Below are 17,926 nucleotides of genomic sequence, written 5' to 3' on the forward strand. Positions count from 1 at the left end.
TGCCTCTGAGTTTAACCTTGCTGAGTCTGGATAGTCTGCCTTTGCTTGGTCGTAAGCCTTATGGATAAGAAGTGACACTAGCCGGGAAGAACGCATGACTTTCACCACTGGTTTACAAAAATGGGGAAAAGGCCCAGAGAGAATATCACTTGCCCAGTGTCACCTTGTGACCCGTGGTAGAATAAGACTCAGAGCCCCATCTGCTGGCCCCAGCTTCAGAGCTCTTCCCCGAGGACACGGGCCATCAGAGGACATCTGACCTCACCAAGAAGTGTTCCCTTCTGGTTTCATTTTGGCTATCGGCTGTGTCTGTGGCCCTAAGGATCTCTCCCCACCTTGACCTCACTGAACAAGTCGGGGTGGGTGGAGAGCTCTCTGAGCGTCTCCTGGTACTCGCCCACTTTGAGCGAGCACCTTCCACAGGCTGAGCCTGTGCTAGGTGCTTTCACATGCGACAGACTTGAGATGTGGTTACGGGGAGACAGGTGCGGAGAAAGGAAGTTACCCATGTGGCCCATGGCTGAGCCCTGGAGTCTAGGTCCTGTGTTCTCACCACCACACCCGTGAGACCTCACTGTTGAGGCGTGGAGTCTTTCCAGCACACTAGCTGGAGAAGACGGTTCTGGCTCCCCAGAGGACACACAGGGTAGGTGGCTTTGGCTGGCCTTGTTTTCTCCCCCCACCCCCCACCCCGTGATGGCTGGCATGTTCAGAGGCAGGAGTCCTTAAGAGTGCCTGCTCCGAGATCACGTAGCCCGAGCATATATGAAGCAGCACTGGGCTCTGGGCTGGGGGTACGGTGGTGAGCAGGACCAACAGGGCCCCTGCCTGGCAGGGATTCTATTCTGGGGAGGTTGGGAGACAAAAAGGGGAGAGAAGTTTGGTCATCTGAGGTGGCACAGCCCTGGGGAGGAATTAAAACCAGGTGGCAGCAGAGTGTGTGAATGGGGGGAAGCCGTGTGACAAGGTGATGTTTCAGCTGAGGCCTAACTGACGAAGGACAGATGCGACAGAACATTCCGGGCAGAGGGAGCAGCAAGTGTAAAGAACACTGGAAGGACTGAAGGAGACCGGAGTGGCTGGAGCCTGAGAGCTGAGGTGTTGGTGGAAGGTGTGGAGGCCGGAGAACCTGGTGAGTCAGATGGTACCAGGCCTCGTACGTCAGAAAGTGACTTGCTGGATTTGCTGTGTTGAGAACAGACTGGGGGTGGGGGGGCGCCTGGGTGGCTCAGTGGGTTAAGCCTCTGCCTTCAGCTCAGGTCATGATCCCAGGGTCCTGGGATCGAGCCCCACATCAGGCTCCCTGCTTGGCAGGGAGCCTGCTTCCCCCTCTCTCTGCCTGCCTCCCTGCCTACTTGTGATCTATCTCTCTCTGTCAAATAAATTAAAAAAAAAAAAAAGGAAAGACTGGGGATGGGGTGGTGTGAGAGGCAGCAGAAAACCAGGGAGGGGGGGTAGTGCAGGAGTCAGGGAAGAGGAGGGGTGTTGTGTATCAGCCGAGTGCCCGGAGAGGAAGGCCCCCCGACCTGGCCGGTGCCCGGGTATTCAGAGTGTGGGGAGGAATGGGCCCCCCCGAGACAGGAATGGTCAGAGCTGCTATGACTACGCAGCCAGTCAGCCTCTTGCCCTGAGTCCATAAGCTTTGACGGAGCTACCCCAGCTTTGCTCTGGGGTGCACTTAAAATTCTTAATCTGTTTTTCCCAAAGCGAATTTTTTTGAGGGGGAGGGATTTACAAGATAATCTATATTTAGAAAATGTAAGCGACCAATGAAAGTACAAAGACGAGAGGAAAAAGTCATCAGAAATTCCGTGATCCTACGAGATACTGGATTTTGTGAACATCTCTGCCCCTGTTTCTGTGGGTTTGAGGACCCGCTCTGTGCTGCCTGCCTTGGTTCTCTCACAGCATGTAGTGAGGACCTGCAAGGCCCCGGAAGGCGGGAGGAGAACCATCGAGGAGGGAGAGAGGGCGCCTGGTGGTGGTATTGGATAGAGGAAGCTCTAAGGAGTGGACATTCCAGCAAAGTTCCCCAAAGCTTGAGGGAACCAGTAGGTAAGAGTAGGCCGCTGGTGGGGGCAGGACCTGCCCTGGCGTGGGAAGATGGTGTAGGAAGATGTCCACCCGGGCTGGCGGGTTGGACCATGAGACCCATGGTTCCTCAAGCTCAGAGGTGCTCGGGCCTGAGAGGGCAGCAGAGAACCCACGAGGGGCCTGGTACATCTCTGAATGTGCGCGCCTTGACCATGGAGCCCGGCTGCTTTGGAAGGGGGCAGGGGTTGTGGGACGGGCCGGGCCCTGGTCTGAAGCGTTGCCTGGGAGCCCAGAGTCCCCTGCAGAGATCTCTGCTCCACAGACTCCCCCCGCCCCCATGCCACCCCTGGAGAGAGCCCCTACAAGGTCACGCTGCAGGGAGAAAGACGGCCACCAGGTGGCACCGTGGAGGAGCAGAGGGAGAAGCAGAGAGAGCATCCCAAGCCGGTGCTACACCCAGCACAGACAGCGACACAGGCCTCGATCTCACAACCCCAAGACCATGAACTGAGCCAAAATCAGAGGTTGATGTTTAATTCACTGAGCCAACCAGGTACCCCATCAAGGCCCTTCTCAGACCCTGGGCCTCTCCAACCCCCATACCCTGCAGCAAGTACAGGGCCCTATCACTGCAAGCGCTTTCCAACCCCTCCCTCAGTTACAGTTTGCTGCATCGGGTCACCTCTCCCCACCTGTCCACAGAGCTGTCCCTTACTCGGAGCTAAAGGCCCAGCTCCAGCGTTTCTTCTACAAAACCGTCCTGATTTTTTCCCCACCCCAGAGTGGAGTCTTCTCCGCTTCCTGGCGCACTCCCACTAGCAAGGGCACCTTCCAGGGGTAGGGCCTGGCTCTGATCACCTGGGAGCACGGCGTCCAGCCCAGGACCTGGCAAAGAGCCAGCATCTCCTGGGGAGCCAACACTGAAGGGGAGAGCAGGTGATAAAAAACCCTGGACTTGGATACAGGCCTCTGACTCAAATAACCCTAATGAAGGCCTCCCCCTCTCTGGGCCTCAGCTGCTTCTTCTTTCATTTGTAGAATGAAGACTGTGGCTCAGATAGTCTCTGCCACCCTTCCCGGTGGGGACTCATCTCCCTGCGTCTGGTTCCAGAGATGAGGAGTGAATTGCCAAGTCCTCAGTCCTGGGGCTGGGCGCTGATCCAGGTGTGGGGGTAGGGAGGACTGCCGCCCTTGCCCCCCACCTCCAGGTGGGGCAGTGTCATCCCTGTCCCCACTGGCTTTGGCCCCAAGGGGGCCTGGTGCCAACCCAGCCACAGCCCTCCACCTCCTCCATAAACACCTCTGAGCATGCGCCCTTCCACTTGTTTAAATTCCATGCACTGTTTATTGTGAAAACAATGTAAGCCCAGCAGACATTTTGAAATAGGGAGGAAAAAAGCCAACATCCACAATCTCCCCAGCCTCCTGCTGCCCCTGAACCCAGAGGGAATTAGAACCAGCAACCAGCCCGGACTGTTCTTTGCAAAGCCTCTTGTAGCACATCTCCTTCCCTGTGCCCCTCATCTTCCTGACTGCTTGGAGGAGGCAGGCACTGGTGGCCCCATTTGTATATGAGGAACAGGCTCAGACATTGGGAAGGACCTGCCCAAGGTCACCCTTGGGCTGTGTCGGGGCAGCCCCAGGAGCTGTCAGTTTGACTATATACACACCACACCAAGACTGCCCCACAGGCTGGGACTGCAACCCTTGAAAAGTCACACTCCAGGCAGGGAGAAAGAGGGTCCATAGCCACTATACTCAGCACGCATTGATAGTTGGCCTTCCAGGAAGGGGGCAGGGAAATGCACAAGCTTTAGAGGAACAGCACGGAATGTGAATCCTGGTTACACTGTGATCCTGAAAGCCAGCTTCACCTCCCTAGTGTCAGTACTGACCTCTAGAAATTGACATAAGGGTACTCACCTCCAAAGGTTTTTGGCAAAAGTAAGTGAAACACCCAGGATAGGAGCCACAGTGTCTAAACCAGATATGGAAGCTTCACTAACCTCCAAACCTCAGATGCCTGGCGCCACAAAGCCAGAGCCTGCCTTCCTGAGCAGGAACCTTCTGGGTTAGGGTCTCAGGCCCCCTGTCTTTAGGCCTGGCTTCCTATGGTGCTCTGGAAATGCCTTCTGGCCGGTCTTTCTAGTCCCAGTTCCCCCAGTCCTCCTCCTCCCTCTCCCTAGGGCCACTCCAGGGCCCCACCTGAGTACCAGTTGCCAGGGACAAGCCTCTCTCTTAAAGGGACACACTGGTGGCCACAAGGGCCACTCCCTCTGGTTGAGATGAAAATTCAGAAAAAGACTGTGGAAGGTATTTGTAAGGAAACTAGTTCACTGCACGTCTAAGGCACAGGTGTGCTATTGCTGTGGACCCAATCTGCAGGAGGCAAAACCCTGTCCTGCCCTGTGAAGCCCTATCCTACAGCTTCTGGATCCCAGCTGTGGGGGTGGGGCCCGGGTATCTGCATTCAATCAGTTCTTAGGAATTCTTGGGCAATGGAACAGGTCTTGGCTGTGAGATATGAGAGACTAATCATGCCACTCCAGCCCCACCCACCGGCTCTACACTCCTGGACCCTGGCAGGGGTCTCAGGTCCCGCCAGTGCCCAGAGTCCCAGGGACCAGATCCGGATGGAGCAGGAGGAACAGGACGGGCAGGAGAACGAGTTGGGCTTCCCTTCCCATGCAGATGATTCTGTTTGCTGTCTGTATCCAACAGAAAACAGGGCCCTTGTTTTGTTCTCTACAGTGTTCCCAGAACTCAGGACAGCATGTAGTGCAATGCATTTGTTTAATGAATGAACCAAACTCTGGCACAGAGCCTGGGGAAAAAAGGCAGATTTTTTTTTTTCTTTTGCCCAGCTTGAATATGGCTCCTCGGCAGGGCACAATTACTGATCCTGTCTTTTTTTTTTTTTTTTTTAAGATTTGTGCATTTAGGGGCACCTGGGTGGCTCAGTGGGTTAAAGCCTCTGCCTTCAGCTCAGGTCATGATCTCAGGGTCCTGGGATCAAGCCCCGCATCGGGCTCTCTGCTCAGCAGGGAGCCTGCTTCCCCCTCTCTCTCTGCCTGCCTCTCTGCCTACTTGTGACTTCTGTCTGTCAAATAAATAAATAAAATCTTAAAAAAAAAAAAAAGATTTGTGCATTTATTTGAGAGAGCACAAGTGGAAAGGAGAGGGAGAGAGAATCTCAAGCAGGCTCTGCGCTCAGCACGATGTCCAGCTTGGGGCTGGATCTGATGGATCCAAGATCATGACCTGACCGGAAACCAAGAGTCAGAGGCACAACCAACTGTGTCACCCAGATACCCCTGTTGATCCTGTCTTTTAAATTTTTTTCTTATATTCTGCTTGTCATGGATTCTTTTGCATTAATTTTGATTTTTAAAAATATTGTTAAAAAATTAAATTGCCATTTATTTTTATATTTATTTTGGTGTTCTCCTAAGTTTTTTGCCTGTGGCATGTCACTCACCTTACCTGTCCATGCTGGTCTCAGCCCAGGGGGCCTGCCAGGTGCTTTGTAAAGCCTTGGACACATCCCTTTTGTTTTTCTACACCAAGTGGAGACAGTGATGAAAGATTGTTAGAAGAAGAGGCCACAGGGCCAAAGCTCCCTGCCAAACCCCCTACCCTAAGAGGAAACCATCCTTAAAAGGATTCTACACCCACCCTGGAAGGAGCCCTCCACCCTTTTCCACATGACAGATAAATGACAAAAACCTGATTGGGTGACAGGCACCGGGAGAATTAATTAGATTAAAACAGCCCGTCATGGGGATGCCTGGGTGGCTCAGTCGGTTAGGGCGCTGCCTTTGGCTCAGGTCATGATCCCAGGGTCCTGGGATCCAGTCCCCCATCTGGCTCCTTGGTCAGCAGGGAACCTGCTTCTGTCTCTGCTTCTGGCTGCCACTCTGCCTGCTTGTTCTCTCTCTCTCTCCCCCCTGGCAAATGGTAAAATCTTAAAACAACAACAACAAACCAGCCCATGAACAAGCCCATGAAAACCCCTAGACTTAAGAAAGTCTGGTGGCAACTCGCTTGGGTCTCCTCCCTCCTTAGGCGCTTTGTACTATCACTCAATAAACTTTGCGTTGCTGCCCACCACTCTCCCTCTGGTCTACGTCTTCATTCTTCAAAGCGGTGTTGACCGAGGACCATGGGCACCAAAGGAAAATAAATCTTGCAACAACAATAGTACCTTCTACAGCTGCTCTGAGAATGAATGAAGATATGCAGTCGAGTGCCCAGTGTGGTGCCTAGCGCACAGTCTAGGGATCAAGAAATAACAGTTACTGTTAATGGAGTTTTGGAATATAGGCGAGGTCGGGAGCCGACAGCCAAGAAAGAGTTCTTGAGATGTCTTTGGTGCAAAAAGGTGATTTTATTAAAGCACGGGCACAGGACCCTTGGGCAGAAAGAGGCGCTACACTAGGGTTGTGAGGGCTGGCTGATTCTCTACTTGGGAGTTGGGGGTAATGAAAAAGGGAGAAAAGGGAGGTGTCCAAAAGGATTTTCATTGCTTAAGAGGACCCTCAGGATACTGGAGTCCTTGCTATTATCAAGCTAAGGTTGTTTTCCCTCTAGTAAAGCATTAACATGAAAATAGTTGGAAGTTTCCTAGAGGAATGTCACACAGATCCTACTGCCCCACTGCTGGGGGTGAGGGGGGGTTTGGGTTGCGGGAAGTCAACTTGTACCTTGTCCTTTAGCTTGCCTGCTACTCCATCACTACTGTCTCACTGTTCATAGTCATAGCAGGTGCCGATTACATCTCCATTATACAGATTAAGAAACAGGTCAGGACAGGTGACCCGTCCAAGTCCTTACAGTTACCAGGGACCAAATTACACTTTTCCTGACTCTGCCTTCCATGATCTTCCCGGGCCACTGCAGCTACGGAGACAAAAATAAAAAAACAAAACCCAACTATCAAAGGATCATGCGCCGAAGTGCCACTCATAGGTGTGTGGATGTGTGTCTTTGTATGACCAAAACTGCCGGGGCTGATCATAGGCGTCAGGGCAAGAATGGCGGGTATGGCAAAGATGCCCATCCAGGCATACGGTCAAGCTGAATGACATCCCCGGGGAGCACAGAGGGAAGCAGGGGTGGGCTGGGCTCTGGCAGTATGGAAGGAAGACCCCCCCACCCCCAAAAAAAGAGTCCTGGAGAAGAGGAAGCTGCAGTCGATGCATTTCTGAGGGGAGAAAAACGTTAAAATTCACCGTGATACCACTCCCAGGGACAGCCTGCTACTTTCCATTTTAATGCTCTTTCCATGTTAAATATTCTACTACGCAGGTTTTATGGCTTCATGGCACTTCATCTCATAAATGGATCATAATTAAGTTAACCAATCCCCAAATTCTCCCTTATTTCCAACAAGTTAAATTGCCCAAAGGTCTGCCCATTTTTAAGACTTTTGATGTCCCATTAGCTGTTTAATCAGGAACGATACCAAGTACATCTGTAGAAATTCTCCTTTGGAGTAGGTCTGCTGTGTGCCGGGTACTATGTGGGCTCTTTTTCATTTATTATTTCTTTGCAGGTGCCACAACAACCGTTCAAAGTAGGTGGTAGTCTTCCCATTTTATAGGTGGAGACACAGAGCCTCAGAGAGGTGAAGTGACTTGTCCAAAGTCACGTAGTGGTGAAGGGGGGAAGAAAACCTAGAACTAACCATAAAGTCAATGTGATGTTAAATAGTCGTGAACAGAAGGGTCCAGGAAGGTTTCCTGAAGGAGGTGGACCATGAACAGGGCCTCATGGGGTGGACACAATGACAGCAGGGGAGTAAGAATCGGCGAAGGCCATCTGGCAAAGTCCAGAGCCTGAGCAAAGGACATCAGGTGATCACTTAAGGCTTGAGATTTGTAGGGCAAAGGCATTAGCAACAGGCCGGTGAGTCACAGATGATGGCAGGCGGGGCGAGTCGGAGACAGCGCAGGTTCTTTGAGACCCGCCCCGCCCTGCCCCGCCCTGCCCCGCCCTGCCCCGCCCTGCACTGCACTGCGGAGTTTGAGGCTCCGCCCCCGTCCAGCCCCTTCTCGACCAGATGCAATCAGAATCTTCCCGCGAAGGAGGGACTCTGGCCCCGCTCCTCTCTTCCGGGTTGTATCACTTCCCGCCGGGCCCCGGCCCAGGCCCCGCCTCCGTTTGGTTTGAAACAGTCCGACCAACCCGCCGCGCTCAGCTCCACCCAAAGCCACGCCCCCTCCCCTCCCGGTGCAGTCAGAACCAGCCTCCCTGAGTCAGCTCAGGCCCCGCCTCTGCCCCGTCCGGGCTGTCCCTCTCCCGCCTAGATCACGCCCTGATCACGCCCCTTCCCGGTTTGGCACCCGCCGGCTGGCCACGTGGCCCCGCCCCTCCCAGGCTCCGCCTGGTCTAGCCTCTTTCCGAAGCGGCTGTGGCGGCCGCATCCCTGGCCTCCGCCGCGCGCGCGGAGTTGCAGCCATGGCCGTCTCCGCTGAGGGCGCCCGCAGGAAGGAGCGAGTCCTCTGCCTGTTTGACGTGGACGGGACCCTGACGCCGGCTCGCCAGGTAAGGCCCCGACGTTCAGCAGCTGCCGTCGGGAGTATCACGCGGACGCTCAGAGGCCGAAAGTGGTGACGCTGGACACCCCAGGACGGAGTGTGGGATGCAGCGGTCCCCGGCCCCTGACGCCCCAGGGCCGCCCGCTGGGAGTGATGCGGCCCCGGCCCCCCATGTCGCAGCCCGCGAGTGTCTGCGCCCACGTTCTGCCCGGGAGCGTCGGAGCGGGTGGGATTCTGGAGGGAGGAGACTGCGAGCGGGGACCTAGCTTCCCTACCCCCCCCCCCCGGCTCAGGCTTCGTCTTGCTGAGGCCTGGTCCCCGGACGCCCCCGCCTCCCCAGCCCGGGCTCCCGCCTCTAGGACGCACCTGTAGCCCGAAACTGGCATCTGAGCCCAGGGTTCTAGACAGGGTTCGGCGCGCACCCGAGCATCAGAGTCGCTATCTAGGGAGAGTCCGGGAGTCGTGAAGCCATCCCACCTGACCTTTCCAGGCCCCGGCCTAGGTCTGATTTCTCAAGCTCCTCTGCCACTTCACCTCCCACCCTCAGTTATGGAAGCAGGTAGGGCTTCTGTACCTCCTCGGAGGAGTTTTGGGCTCCGCCCACCCGGAGGTGAGAGTCACCGGGCCAGGTCTGGTCACTGTGAAGGTGTCGTGGCCCAGGGAGCGTGGGAGTACCACTCTTCTAAAGACTTGTCACTGTGTTGATCCTCCAAATTCTGCCCCGCGCTCAGTGTTTCTAGCTTTGGATCTCACCCTAGATGAGCCCCTAGACCGATTCTCACAGTAGTAAATAGGCAGGCCTCTTTCTGGACAGCCCTGAGGCTATTCCGCCCTCCAGCCGGGCCTTAGGGGACAGCTGGGATCCCCTAGAGCAGGGACCCGTAGGGCTGGGTTGCAAGGCAGAGGCTGATGGGAAGCCAGGTCTTAGCCTCCCCTCTTAGGTCCTAAATGGCACCCCCTTCCCTACCGGAAGACCCTGGATTAGGCTCTGGGAGCACAGGGAGAAGTCAGGCTGCTCTGCCTCCAGTAGCTTCCAGGGTCCTCAGGTATGGGAGAAAGATGACAGTGGAGGGAGGGTGGCAAGGTCTAAGGCACAGCTCCAACCCCTCCCTTTGACCCTTTGCTCTACTGACCCAACAGCCCGTACATGTGTTATTGCTGTCCACCAGTTAATGCCAAGCCCTGTCCTTAGTGCTCTTGAAAGTTAATTACCAGGGAACCCTGCGGACTCAGTCGAAAGATATGTGACTAGATCTGGGGTTCCTAAGTTCTAGCCCACGTGGTATAGAGGTTACTTAAATAAATAAATAAATAAAAGCTAATTTTAAAAAATATTTTATTTATTATTTGATAGAGACACAGCGAGATAGGGAACACAAGCAGGGGGAGTGGGAGAGGGAGAAGCAGGCTCTCTGCTGAGCAGAGAGCCCCATGTGGGGCTCGATCCCAGGACCCTGGGATCATGACCTGAGCTGAAGGCAGACGCTTAACTACTGAGCCACCCAGGCGCTCACCCCCCACCCCGCCTTTTTTTATGAGTAGTGTCATACTGTGTGTGCCTTTCTGCAACTTGCCTTTTTTTTTTTTTTAAAGATTTGTTTATTTATTTGAGAGAGAGAAAGCAGGGGGAGGGGCAGAGAGAGAGAGAGAGAGAGTCTCAGGTAAACTCTGTGCTGAGCTACTTGTTTTGGACAGTTAACAGCATGCCTTAGGGACTTTTGCCTGTTGGAAGCACAGGCCTGCCTTGCTCTGTAACCACAGGGCACCATTTCAGATCAGGTGTTTACCCTTCTCGGGTCGACAAGCTTAGGAGTTGTTTGCAGGTTTTCACTATGATAAACCACACCTCAGTGAACCTCCATATATACCCAGGCAAGAGAAGTGGAAATTCTGGGGGACGGGGTGAATGCATTTTAAGTTCTCTTGCCAAATTGCCCTACAAAGGGGCTGCACCAGTTTACACTCTCAGTGGCAGAATTTGACAAGGTCATTTCCCTATAGGTACTCTCGGCTTTAAATAGCCGGGAACCTGAAAACATGGAGTATAACTCATTAGTTTTCATTTCCTTAGGGAATCTTCATGTGATTAGTTGCCAGTGAATTGCTTGCTTGTTTCCAAGCCATCGGGATGCACTATCTCATTTAATCTTAGCACGGACGGCCTCCAGCTGGTTGCTGCTATGATCCCCATTTTACAGATGGGACAGTCACTAAGGCAAAGAAAGCAAAGCCAGTTGCCCGAGAGCCATCTGCAATTGAGGGACTTGAGCGAGAGTTTGAATCTGTGACGTCTCCTTTTGAGGTCTGGGTTCTAACCTTGAGCTACCTCAGATTCAGATGGAACATGGGCCCCCTTGAGTACTGCATGTGGGTTGAGTGAGGTCCCAGACCTGCTGACAGCCAGAAATCTTGTGCTTTCCCCACTCCCCTGCAGAAAATTGACCCTGAGGTGGCTGCCTTCCTGCAGAAGCTGCGTAGTAGGGTACAGATCGGTGTGGTGGGCGGGTCCGACTACTCTAAGATTGCCGAGCAGCTGGGAGATGGCGACGAAGGTAGGAGGAGCACCCAGAGCCGGCTCCACAGTCCAGATGGGGGTGGGGGTAGTTCGGGAGGTCCCAGGACCCTTGTGCCTTCAAAGACCCAGCCCCGCTTCTGTGGGGCAGAGGGAGTAGAGGAAACAGTCAGATAGCTCCCTCACTAGCTCACAGGGAGCCCCGGTCATGTGCCTGGCACTGTGGCAGGCTTTGGAGAAAGGGCAGGGAACAAAGCAGGCAGAATCTTGCCCTGGAGTAGTTGACATTCTCAGCTCTCTCTGCTGAGTCTCAGGTTTCCTGTTTAAAGTGCACGTAGCAGTAGTGGCTGCCATTACTGAAAATGACCATGTGTTGATTTCTTTTCACTGCATCCTGACAGCCACACTGTAGGGTGGGCACAGTTATCCCACTGAACAGAGGATTCTGAAGTCACCCGGGGAAGTTGTTTTGGCCCCAGAGCATCTGTTCTCAGCTGAGTTCCAGGTCTCAGCACAACTGAGGCACATCCCACCAGCTCATGAACTAGAAAATTTACCTTTTACCTTTTCCCCTACCCCCTTGTGCATCCCATCAGCAAGTCTCTAAATATCTCCCTGAGGACCCACCTCTGCATCTCGAGGGCCCCTCCATTGTCCACGCTCCCTCCTGGCTGTGCTCCCTGAGCCTCTCCTCTTGCCCCCTCCAGCCACTTACTGTGGCAGCCAGAGCTGAAAACTCCTCCATACAGCTCCCCTTGCAGAATAGTGATGGAAACTATAAAACAAGGCGGGAGCCTCAGGACCCTGGGTGCTGTGGGAGCACCCCAGAAATGGCGCCCTCTGCTGGGAAGTCTCTTGAGGCTGCCAGAGGAGGGAGCGGCATCTTGGAGTAGGGAGGGCGATCCAGGCAGAAGGACCTGCGTGCAAAGGCCCAGAGGTGTTGACCGACTTGCTGGCTTGTTTGGAAAAAAAGTTGAAGGTAAAGAGCAGAGAAAAGCAGGTTTCAGATGGAACAAATGGGCTTTGAATGCCAAACCCAAGGAGTGTGAGCTCTCTCTCTCCATTTGGCTCTGGGGGCTTGGTCTCACAGTCTTTCTTTCTTCCCGGCTTCCATGTGCCCTGAAGTCATTGAGAAGTTTGATTATGTGTTTGCCGAGAATGGGACCGTGCAGTATAAGCATGGACGACTGCTCTCCAAGCAGGTCAGTGCCCCTCAGGGCCTCAGCCTGCGACACTTTTCCATAGCGGCACAGCCTCTGGTGCCTCGGTCCCGGGCCGGGGGAGGGCACTGTGCCCGCCGCCCTCAGAGCCCCGCGTTCCTTGCCCAGACCATCCAGAACCATCTTGGAGAGGAGCTGCTGCAGGACTTGATCAACTTCTGTCTGCGCTACATGGCCCTGCTCAGACTGCCCAAGAAGCGGTGAGCCCTCCCAGCCTGCAGCCTGCAGCCTGCCCTGCCACCCCCGCCCCAGGCCTCAGGGAGGACAGGGCCGGGTCTCCCGGATGCCACCGGCAGGCGCTGGGGCCCCAGCTTATCGCTGTGTGGATTCTTGTCCCGGGTGAGGTCTGAGGAGGCCGTGGTCCCAGATGGGGCTGGATTTGAATTCAGGGCTGTCCTTCTCTCTGGCCCCCTGCCCGCCCTCCTGCCCCTGTACCGCCAGCGGAACCTTCATCGAGTTCCGGAACGGCATGCTGAACATCTCGCCCATCGGCCGGAGCTGCACGCTGGAGGAGAGGATCGAGTTCTCCAAGCTGGACAAGGTAGCACCTGCCGCGCAGCCTTGGGCTCGGACCTCGGCCGCTCAGCCTGTCTGAGCCTGTCTCGTCAGCGAGATGGCTCAGCGCGGGGGGCGGCGGTAGTTCTGATTCAGCCAATACCCTCTGGGACACCCATCCCGAGCCATGGTCTAGGCACTCCCATGTCTTTCCTCCGTGGCTGGTTTCCTTCCCTTGGTGACTGGCATCAGCAGCCATCACTTACCTAAGCCAAGGGCATCATTTCTACCTCCCGCCCACGTGGGGGCCAGCCTCTCGAGTGGCCTCAGATCTGTTCACCTGTGTGTCTCCCCCCAGGCAGCTCCCCCCATAACCCCCTGCCAGTCTGTTCTCCAGCGATGCCACTGAGAACCTTCTAAAGCATGTCAGCCCCCCCACGTCCTGCTGACAGTGCTTCCAGCACTCCCCTTGCCGATTGGCAGTGCCCCAGCCCCTCCCCTGGTGCCCTGAGCCCTGAGGGGTCTGCCCAGCCCGCACCCACCCTTTCAGCTTTCTCTCTGTGCATCTGTTCTTAGAACATACCGATATTTCTCTTGCCTTCCGGTACGCGCGCCCCTGCTAAACCTTGACTTGCATTTTGTGTGTCATCCGTACCGCCCACCCCATCTTTTCAGGAGTAAGGCCATCCAAGCCTCTTGCCACTGGCCCATCTCTGGCCTTCTCTGGCCTTTGCTGTCTCTGCTCCAACCACATCCTCCTTGTTGATTCTAGAGATAGCAGGTGGAGATGGAGACAGCTTCAGGGCTGTGCTTTTCCTCTCCCTCATCCCTTCCCCCTCTGCTCAGGTGTCCCTTTCTCATTCCATCTAACCTGGCACCCCTGCCCCTGCTCCTTTCCTGTCCTGCTTCTCCCCAGGCAGCCATCGCCACCCTCTAGTACACTCTCTCACCTACTTTCCAAATCTCGGTTACTGTCTCTCTCCCCCGCGGAAGCTGTAAGCTCCTTAAGGGCCAGCTTGTCACGTGCCCAACACATAGCAAGTGCTCGAGAAATATTTTCTGAATGAGTGAAACAGGTGGTGGTGTCCCATTTTATGAATGAGGAAACTGAGGCTCAGAGAGGGGAAATGACTTGCCAAGGTCCCATAGGGAATGGGTGAGGTTTCCTTGAGGGTGGGTGGGACTCTCAGGGATGCTCACTGACCCCCACCTCTAATCCCAGTCCATGTCCCAAGACTTAGGGGAGGCACTGCCCACGGGCACGGAGACTTTTCCTTTTGGGGTGGTGAAGACTGACCATTGGCAGAGAACCCCTCCCACTCACATACTGAGAGGTGGCCCCTACTCAGGCCGAGCAGCCGGGGGCTTTGCTAGCTACCGTGTGCCTCTGTTTGCACATCTGTAAATGGGGGTGAGCACAGTTCCCATCCCATGGGCTGTACTGACTGGGCGAGTTGGAAGTCTGGCACACACTGACCCTTCCAGCAGCTTCCAGAGTCTTTTCTTATCTCTCTGGCTCTTGTTCTCCCCCTTCCAGTCTGAGGGGAAGGCACAGACTCCCTGGCCTGTGTGACCTACACCAGCCAGGATCCCATTTATTTTCTTCTTTTCTTCTTCTTCAGTCCTTCAGATCCCAAGAGCAGGTAGCCCCTTTCCTTAGACGAGGACACGGAGGCCATAGGCTGACTAGCTCAGTATCACAGTGCTGGTCCTTGCTAAGGCTAGACTTGACACACAGGGCTCGTTCTCCAGAGACAGGAAGTACACCCATCCTGGGTTGCCTGGGGCCCCGTTAACTCTTAACTGTGGGCCCACAGAGTGGCCTCTGGTGGGGACTCTGGCCTCCCTGGGGGACCATTTGCCTGCTGGGAAGGTAAGGCCACAGTAGGCAGGGGCCTCACATCCCACCTCTCTGCTTGTTAGGAGAGGGAGGGAGGGAGGATTCATTCATTACCTCTCCATCCTTTAGATCAGGAAACAGGCTCAGAGAAGTCAGGCGACTTGCCCATGGTCACACAGCCAGGCCTGGAACCCAGGAGGCCTGCCTTTATCTCAGATTCGGCCATATCTGGCCTTATAGCTCATGTCTTCCCTGGCCCACTTCAGGTCCCAAACCATTGGCCACTGCCTGCCTCTCTCTGTTCCAGTCCTACCCAGCGTGGACTGACTAAAATGCAGTCCTAGGTACTCTACTCCCAGGCTTCAGCATCCTCAGTGGCTCTTGGTCCCCCCGGATGTGTGCAAGCTCCCTTCTAGGCCACCTGTGAGCTGACTGTCCCTCCAGGCTCTTGCTGCTGCTTTGGGCATGGCAAACCTGCACTGCATGAACCTTCCGTCCTGTGGCGCTGGTCCCCAGCACAGCAGCCACGGAGCTGCCCCTCTAGGCCCTGCATGGCTCCTCCATCTGTGGCCCCAGCAGGGCCAGGCCGGGGGTCCTTGAGTGCATGTCTCCTTAGTCCAAGTCTCTAGATACGCTGCAGACTTGCAAGATCCTGCCAGAGGAGTGGGGGGCGGCAGGGGGCTCCTGGGCACTGCTCAGGTCCCCAGCCCCCTGCACATGGGAGGTGTCCAGCCGGCGCACGTCACCCTGTGGTTGGGCCCATGGCTGTGCCTGGATCCTGCTGACCTTGCTCTGAGTACCCACGGCAACGGCCACGGCCACGTAGTAACAGGGCTCCATGTGCTCGTGGCTCCTCACACTCATTTCTGGCATCTGGTTTGCTTTGTTGAGCTGGGCAGAGCCCATCCCCTCAAACTTCTCCTCCTGCCCCGGCTCCAAGGCCTCCTTCAGATACCCCGCCCACACACCCCCCCCCCCCCCCCCCGCGGATGGGATCCGCCCCTAAGTTCAGTCATTGACTTTCTGGATTCAGGCCCTGGCTCTGCCACTGAGGCTGGCTGCCCTGAACAAGGCACAGCCGTTCCCTGAGCCTCAGTTTCCCCATTGGTGAAGTGGGGATCACGATATCCACCTGGAGGCCTCTGAGCCCCCGGCAAGTTGTGTGCCCAGCACAGGGCCTGGCACACAGCAGCCCTGGGAGCCTGAGTGTGCTCCCTCTGCTCCTGCAGAAGGAGAAGATCCGGGAGAAGTTCGTGGAAGCCCTGAAAACAGAGTTTGCTGGCAAAGGGCTGAGGTTCTCTCGAGGTACGTGCTTCCATTCATCCTGTGGAGGGTCTGAGAGCCTGGCCCGGCCGCCAGCCCCGGCCTAAGCCTTCCTGCCCCATAGTCCTCCCCACCCAAACCCAGGCCGTGCCCTGCCTCACCCAGTTGCTCAGGTCAGAAAACCAAAGCGTCTTGTTCAGTGTTTATCTCCCTCACCCCTTCCCAAGGGCAGTCTCCTAGCAAGTCCCAAGGCCCTGCATCCAGAATGTTTCTGGAATCTGACCACGGCTCACACCTCTGCCACCAGCAGCCTCTTCTCAGGCTCTGGCTGTCTAACACCACTGTCATAGTGTCCAGTGTCCAGGGATGCTCCTGGGAAAGCAGACCATACTAGACCCCAGGACCTAAGTGGCCGCGCCCCTGCACTCCCCTGGCCTCCTCTGGTACTGGGACACTCTGTGCCCTTCTCCACCTTGGGGACTGTGCTTGGTTCCCTGCAGTTGGCGCTCTGGCTCAGGCCTTAGCTCAGTGTCCCCTCCCAGAGAGGTGTCCCCCGCAGCGCTGTCTGGGGGACCTTCTGGCTCTCTACCCCACTGCCCTGAGGTGGCCTGGCCTGTTCACTACCTGTTCTGCCCGCCAGGATCATAGCTCTCAGTGAGGAGCCTGAGGCTGCCAGGCCCCGTGCCTAGCTCTATGTAGGCATAAATGCAGGATCTTGGCCAAGTCCACCCCGTGGGCCACCCCACTGTTAGCCTCGTCTGCCACCCTCCACAGGCGGCATGATCAGCTTTGACGTCTTCCCTGAGGGCTGGGACAAGCGCTACTGTCTGGACAGCCTGGACCAGGACAGCTTCGACACCATCCACTTCTTTGGGAACGAGACCAGCCCCGTGAGTATGGCTCAGCCCAGGTATATTCCACTCCAAGTCACCCCCAGGTCAAGGCCAGGACACAGGGGAACAGAAACCTCCCTCAGGAGACCCCTGGAGAACAGCCAGTGTTCCTCAGCCCCATTACACAGATTGGAAGGCTGGGGCTAGAGCTGGCTGGATGCTTGTCCCACGTCACACAGCAAGTGAGGGCAGATCTGGTGAAAGCTGAGGAGGTGGGGTCCTGGGTTGGAGGAGAGGGGGGCTGGAGGAGAGGGGGGCTGGAGGGGAGGCAGCTCTGCAGGAGCCATTGTGGGGAGGGGACCCCGTGGCAGGGCACATGCTGGGCCTCAGCCCTGGGGACCTCCTCCAGGCACCACATACATAAGTGCCTTCCTAGCCTCCCTTGTGCGCAGGGTGGGAATGACTTCGAGATCTACACTGATCCCCGGACCGTCGGCCACAGCGTGGTCTCTCCGCAGGATACAGTACAGCGATGCCGTGAGATCTTTTTCCCAGAGACCGCGCATGAGGCGTGACCAGGGCCCATGCCTGCTCGTAGGGACTTCAGAGAGCTCCCCCCAGGCCTAAAGAGAGCCCCTGGCCCTGATGGTGGGGGTTGGGGGGTGCCAGGCCCCTCCTCCTGTGGCTCAGGATGCCTGCCTATGACCTGCTGCAAGGCCTCCCTTGACAGGGCCAGGGTCCGCACAGACAACCGTCCCCAGCTAGTCAGCTCCTGGGGGTACCGGCTCTGTCCTCCACCTTGATGGCCCTGGCCACAGCTGTTGCTTGTACTTGTGAACAGGACAGATTTCGGTCTACACCGCAAGTAGGCCTGTGCTAATGTTGGCATGAGATAGAGCCTGCCCAGTTTGCCTGTCCCAGGCAGGATGCAGAGCACCGGGGAAGGTGCGTATTTGCCAGAACTTTCTCTCTTAAACATTAAAGTTCCTGGAACAAGGTATGGTGTCAGCTCTGTCTGAATGCGTAATTGGCCCCCATCACAAACCACCGATGTCCCAGCCACCTCTTGACAGGTGAGGGAGCTGAGGCAGAGCTGGCAGGGACTCCCCGACCCCCTGCCGGGTCACACAGGAAGTCTTCAACCCACTTGACCATGGGCCACTGAAGCCCTAAAACAGGTTAAGTTTGGG

At 55.9% G+C, this 17,926-nt stretch overlaps 1 protein-coding gene across 2 annotated transcripts; it reads left to right on the top strand.

The window, feature by feature from the left end:
- The first annotated feature begins 8,443 nt into the window (after positions 1-8,443).
- PMM1 (phosphomannomutase 1) lies at positions 8,444-17,734 on the top strand. 2 transcript variants are annotated; one of them, XM_032882888.1, is made up of 9 exons: positions 8,918-9,183; positions 10,772-10,875; positions 11,008-11,125; positions 12,211-12,287; positions 12,414-12,505; positions 12,747-12,846; positions 15,870-15,945; positions 16,678-16,793; positions 17,189-17,734. In XM_032882888.1, exons 1-9 carry the CDS (start codon positions 9,123-9,125, stop codon positions 17,309-17,311), a joined length of 867 nt encoding a protein of 288 aa, XP_032738779.1. In that variant the 5' UTR covers positions 8,918-9,122; the 3' UTR covers positions 17,312-17,734. The 2 variants fall into 2 exon arrangements, with proteins under 2 accessions (XP_032738780.1, XP_032738779.1); XM_032882889.1 differs by lacking the exons at positions 8,918-9,183; positions 10,772-10,875 and adding an exon at positions 8,444-8,580.
- Positions 17,735-17,926: the final 192 nt, after the last annotated feature.

Source organism: Lontra canadensis, unplaced genomic scaffold, assembly GCF_010015895.1.
Source record: "Lontra canadensis isolate GAN:19392208 unplaced genomic scaffold, GSC_riverotter_1.0 scaffold84, whole genome shotgun sequence".
Lineage (NCBI taxonomy): Eukaryota > Metazoa > Chordata > Mammalia > Carnivora > Mustelidae > Lontra > Lontra canadensis.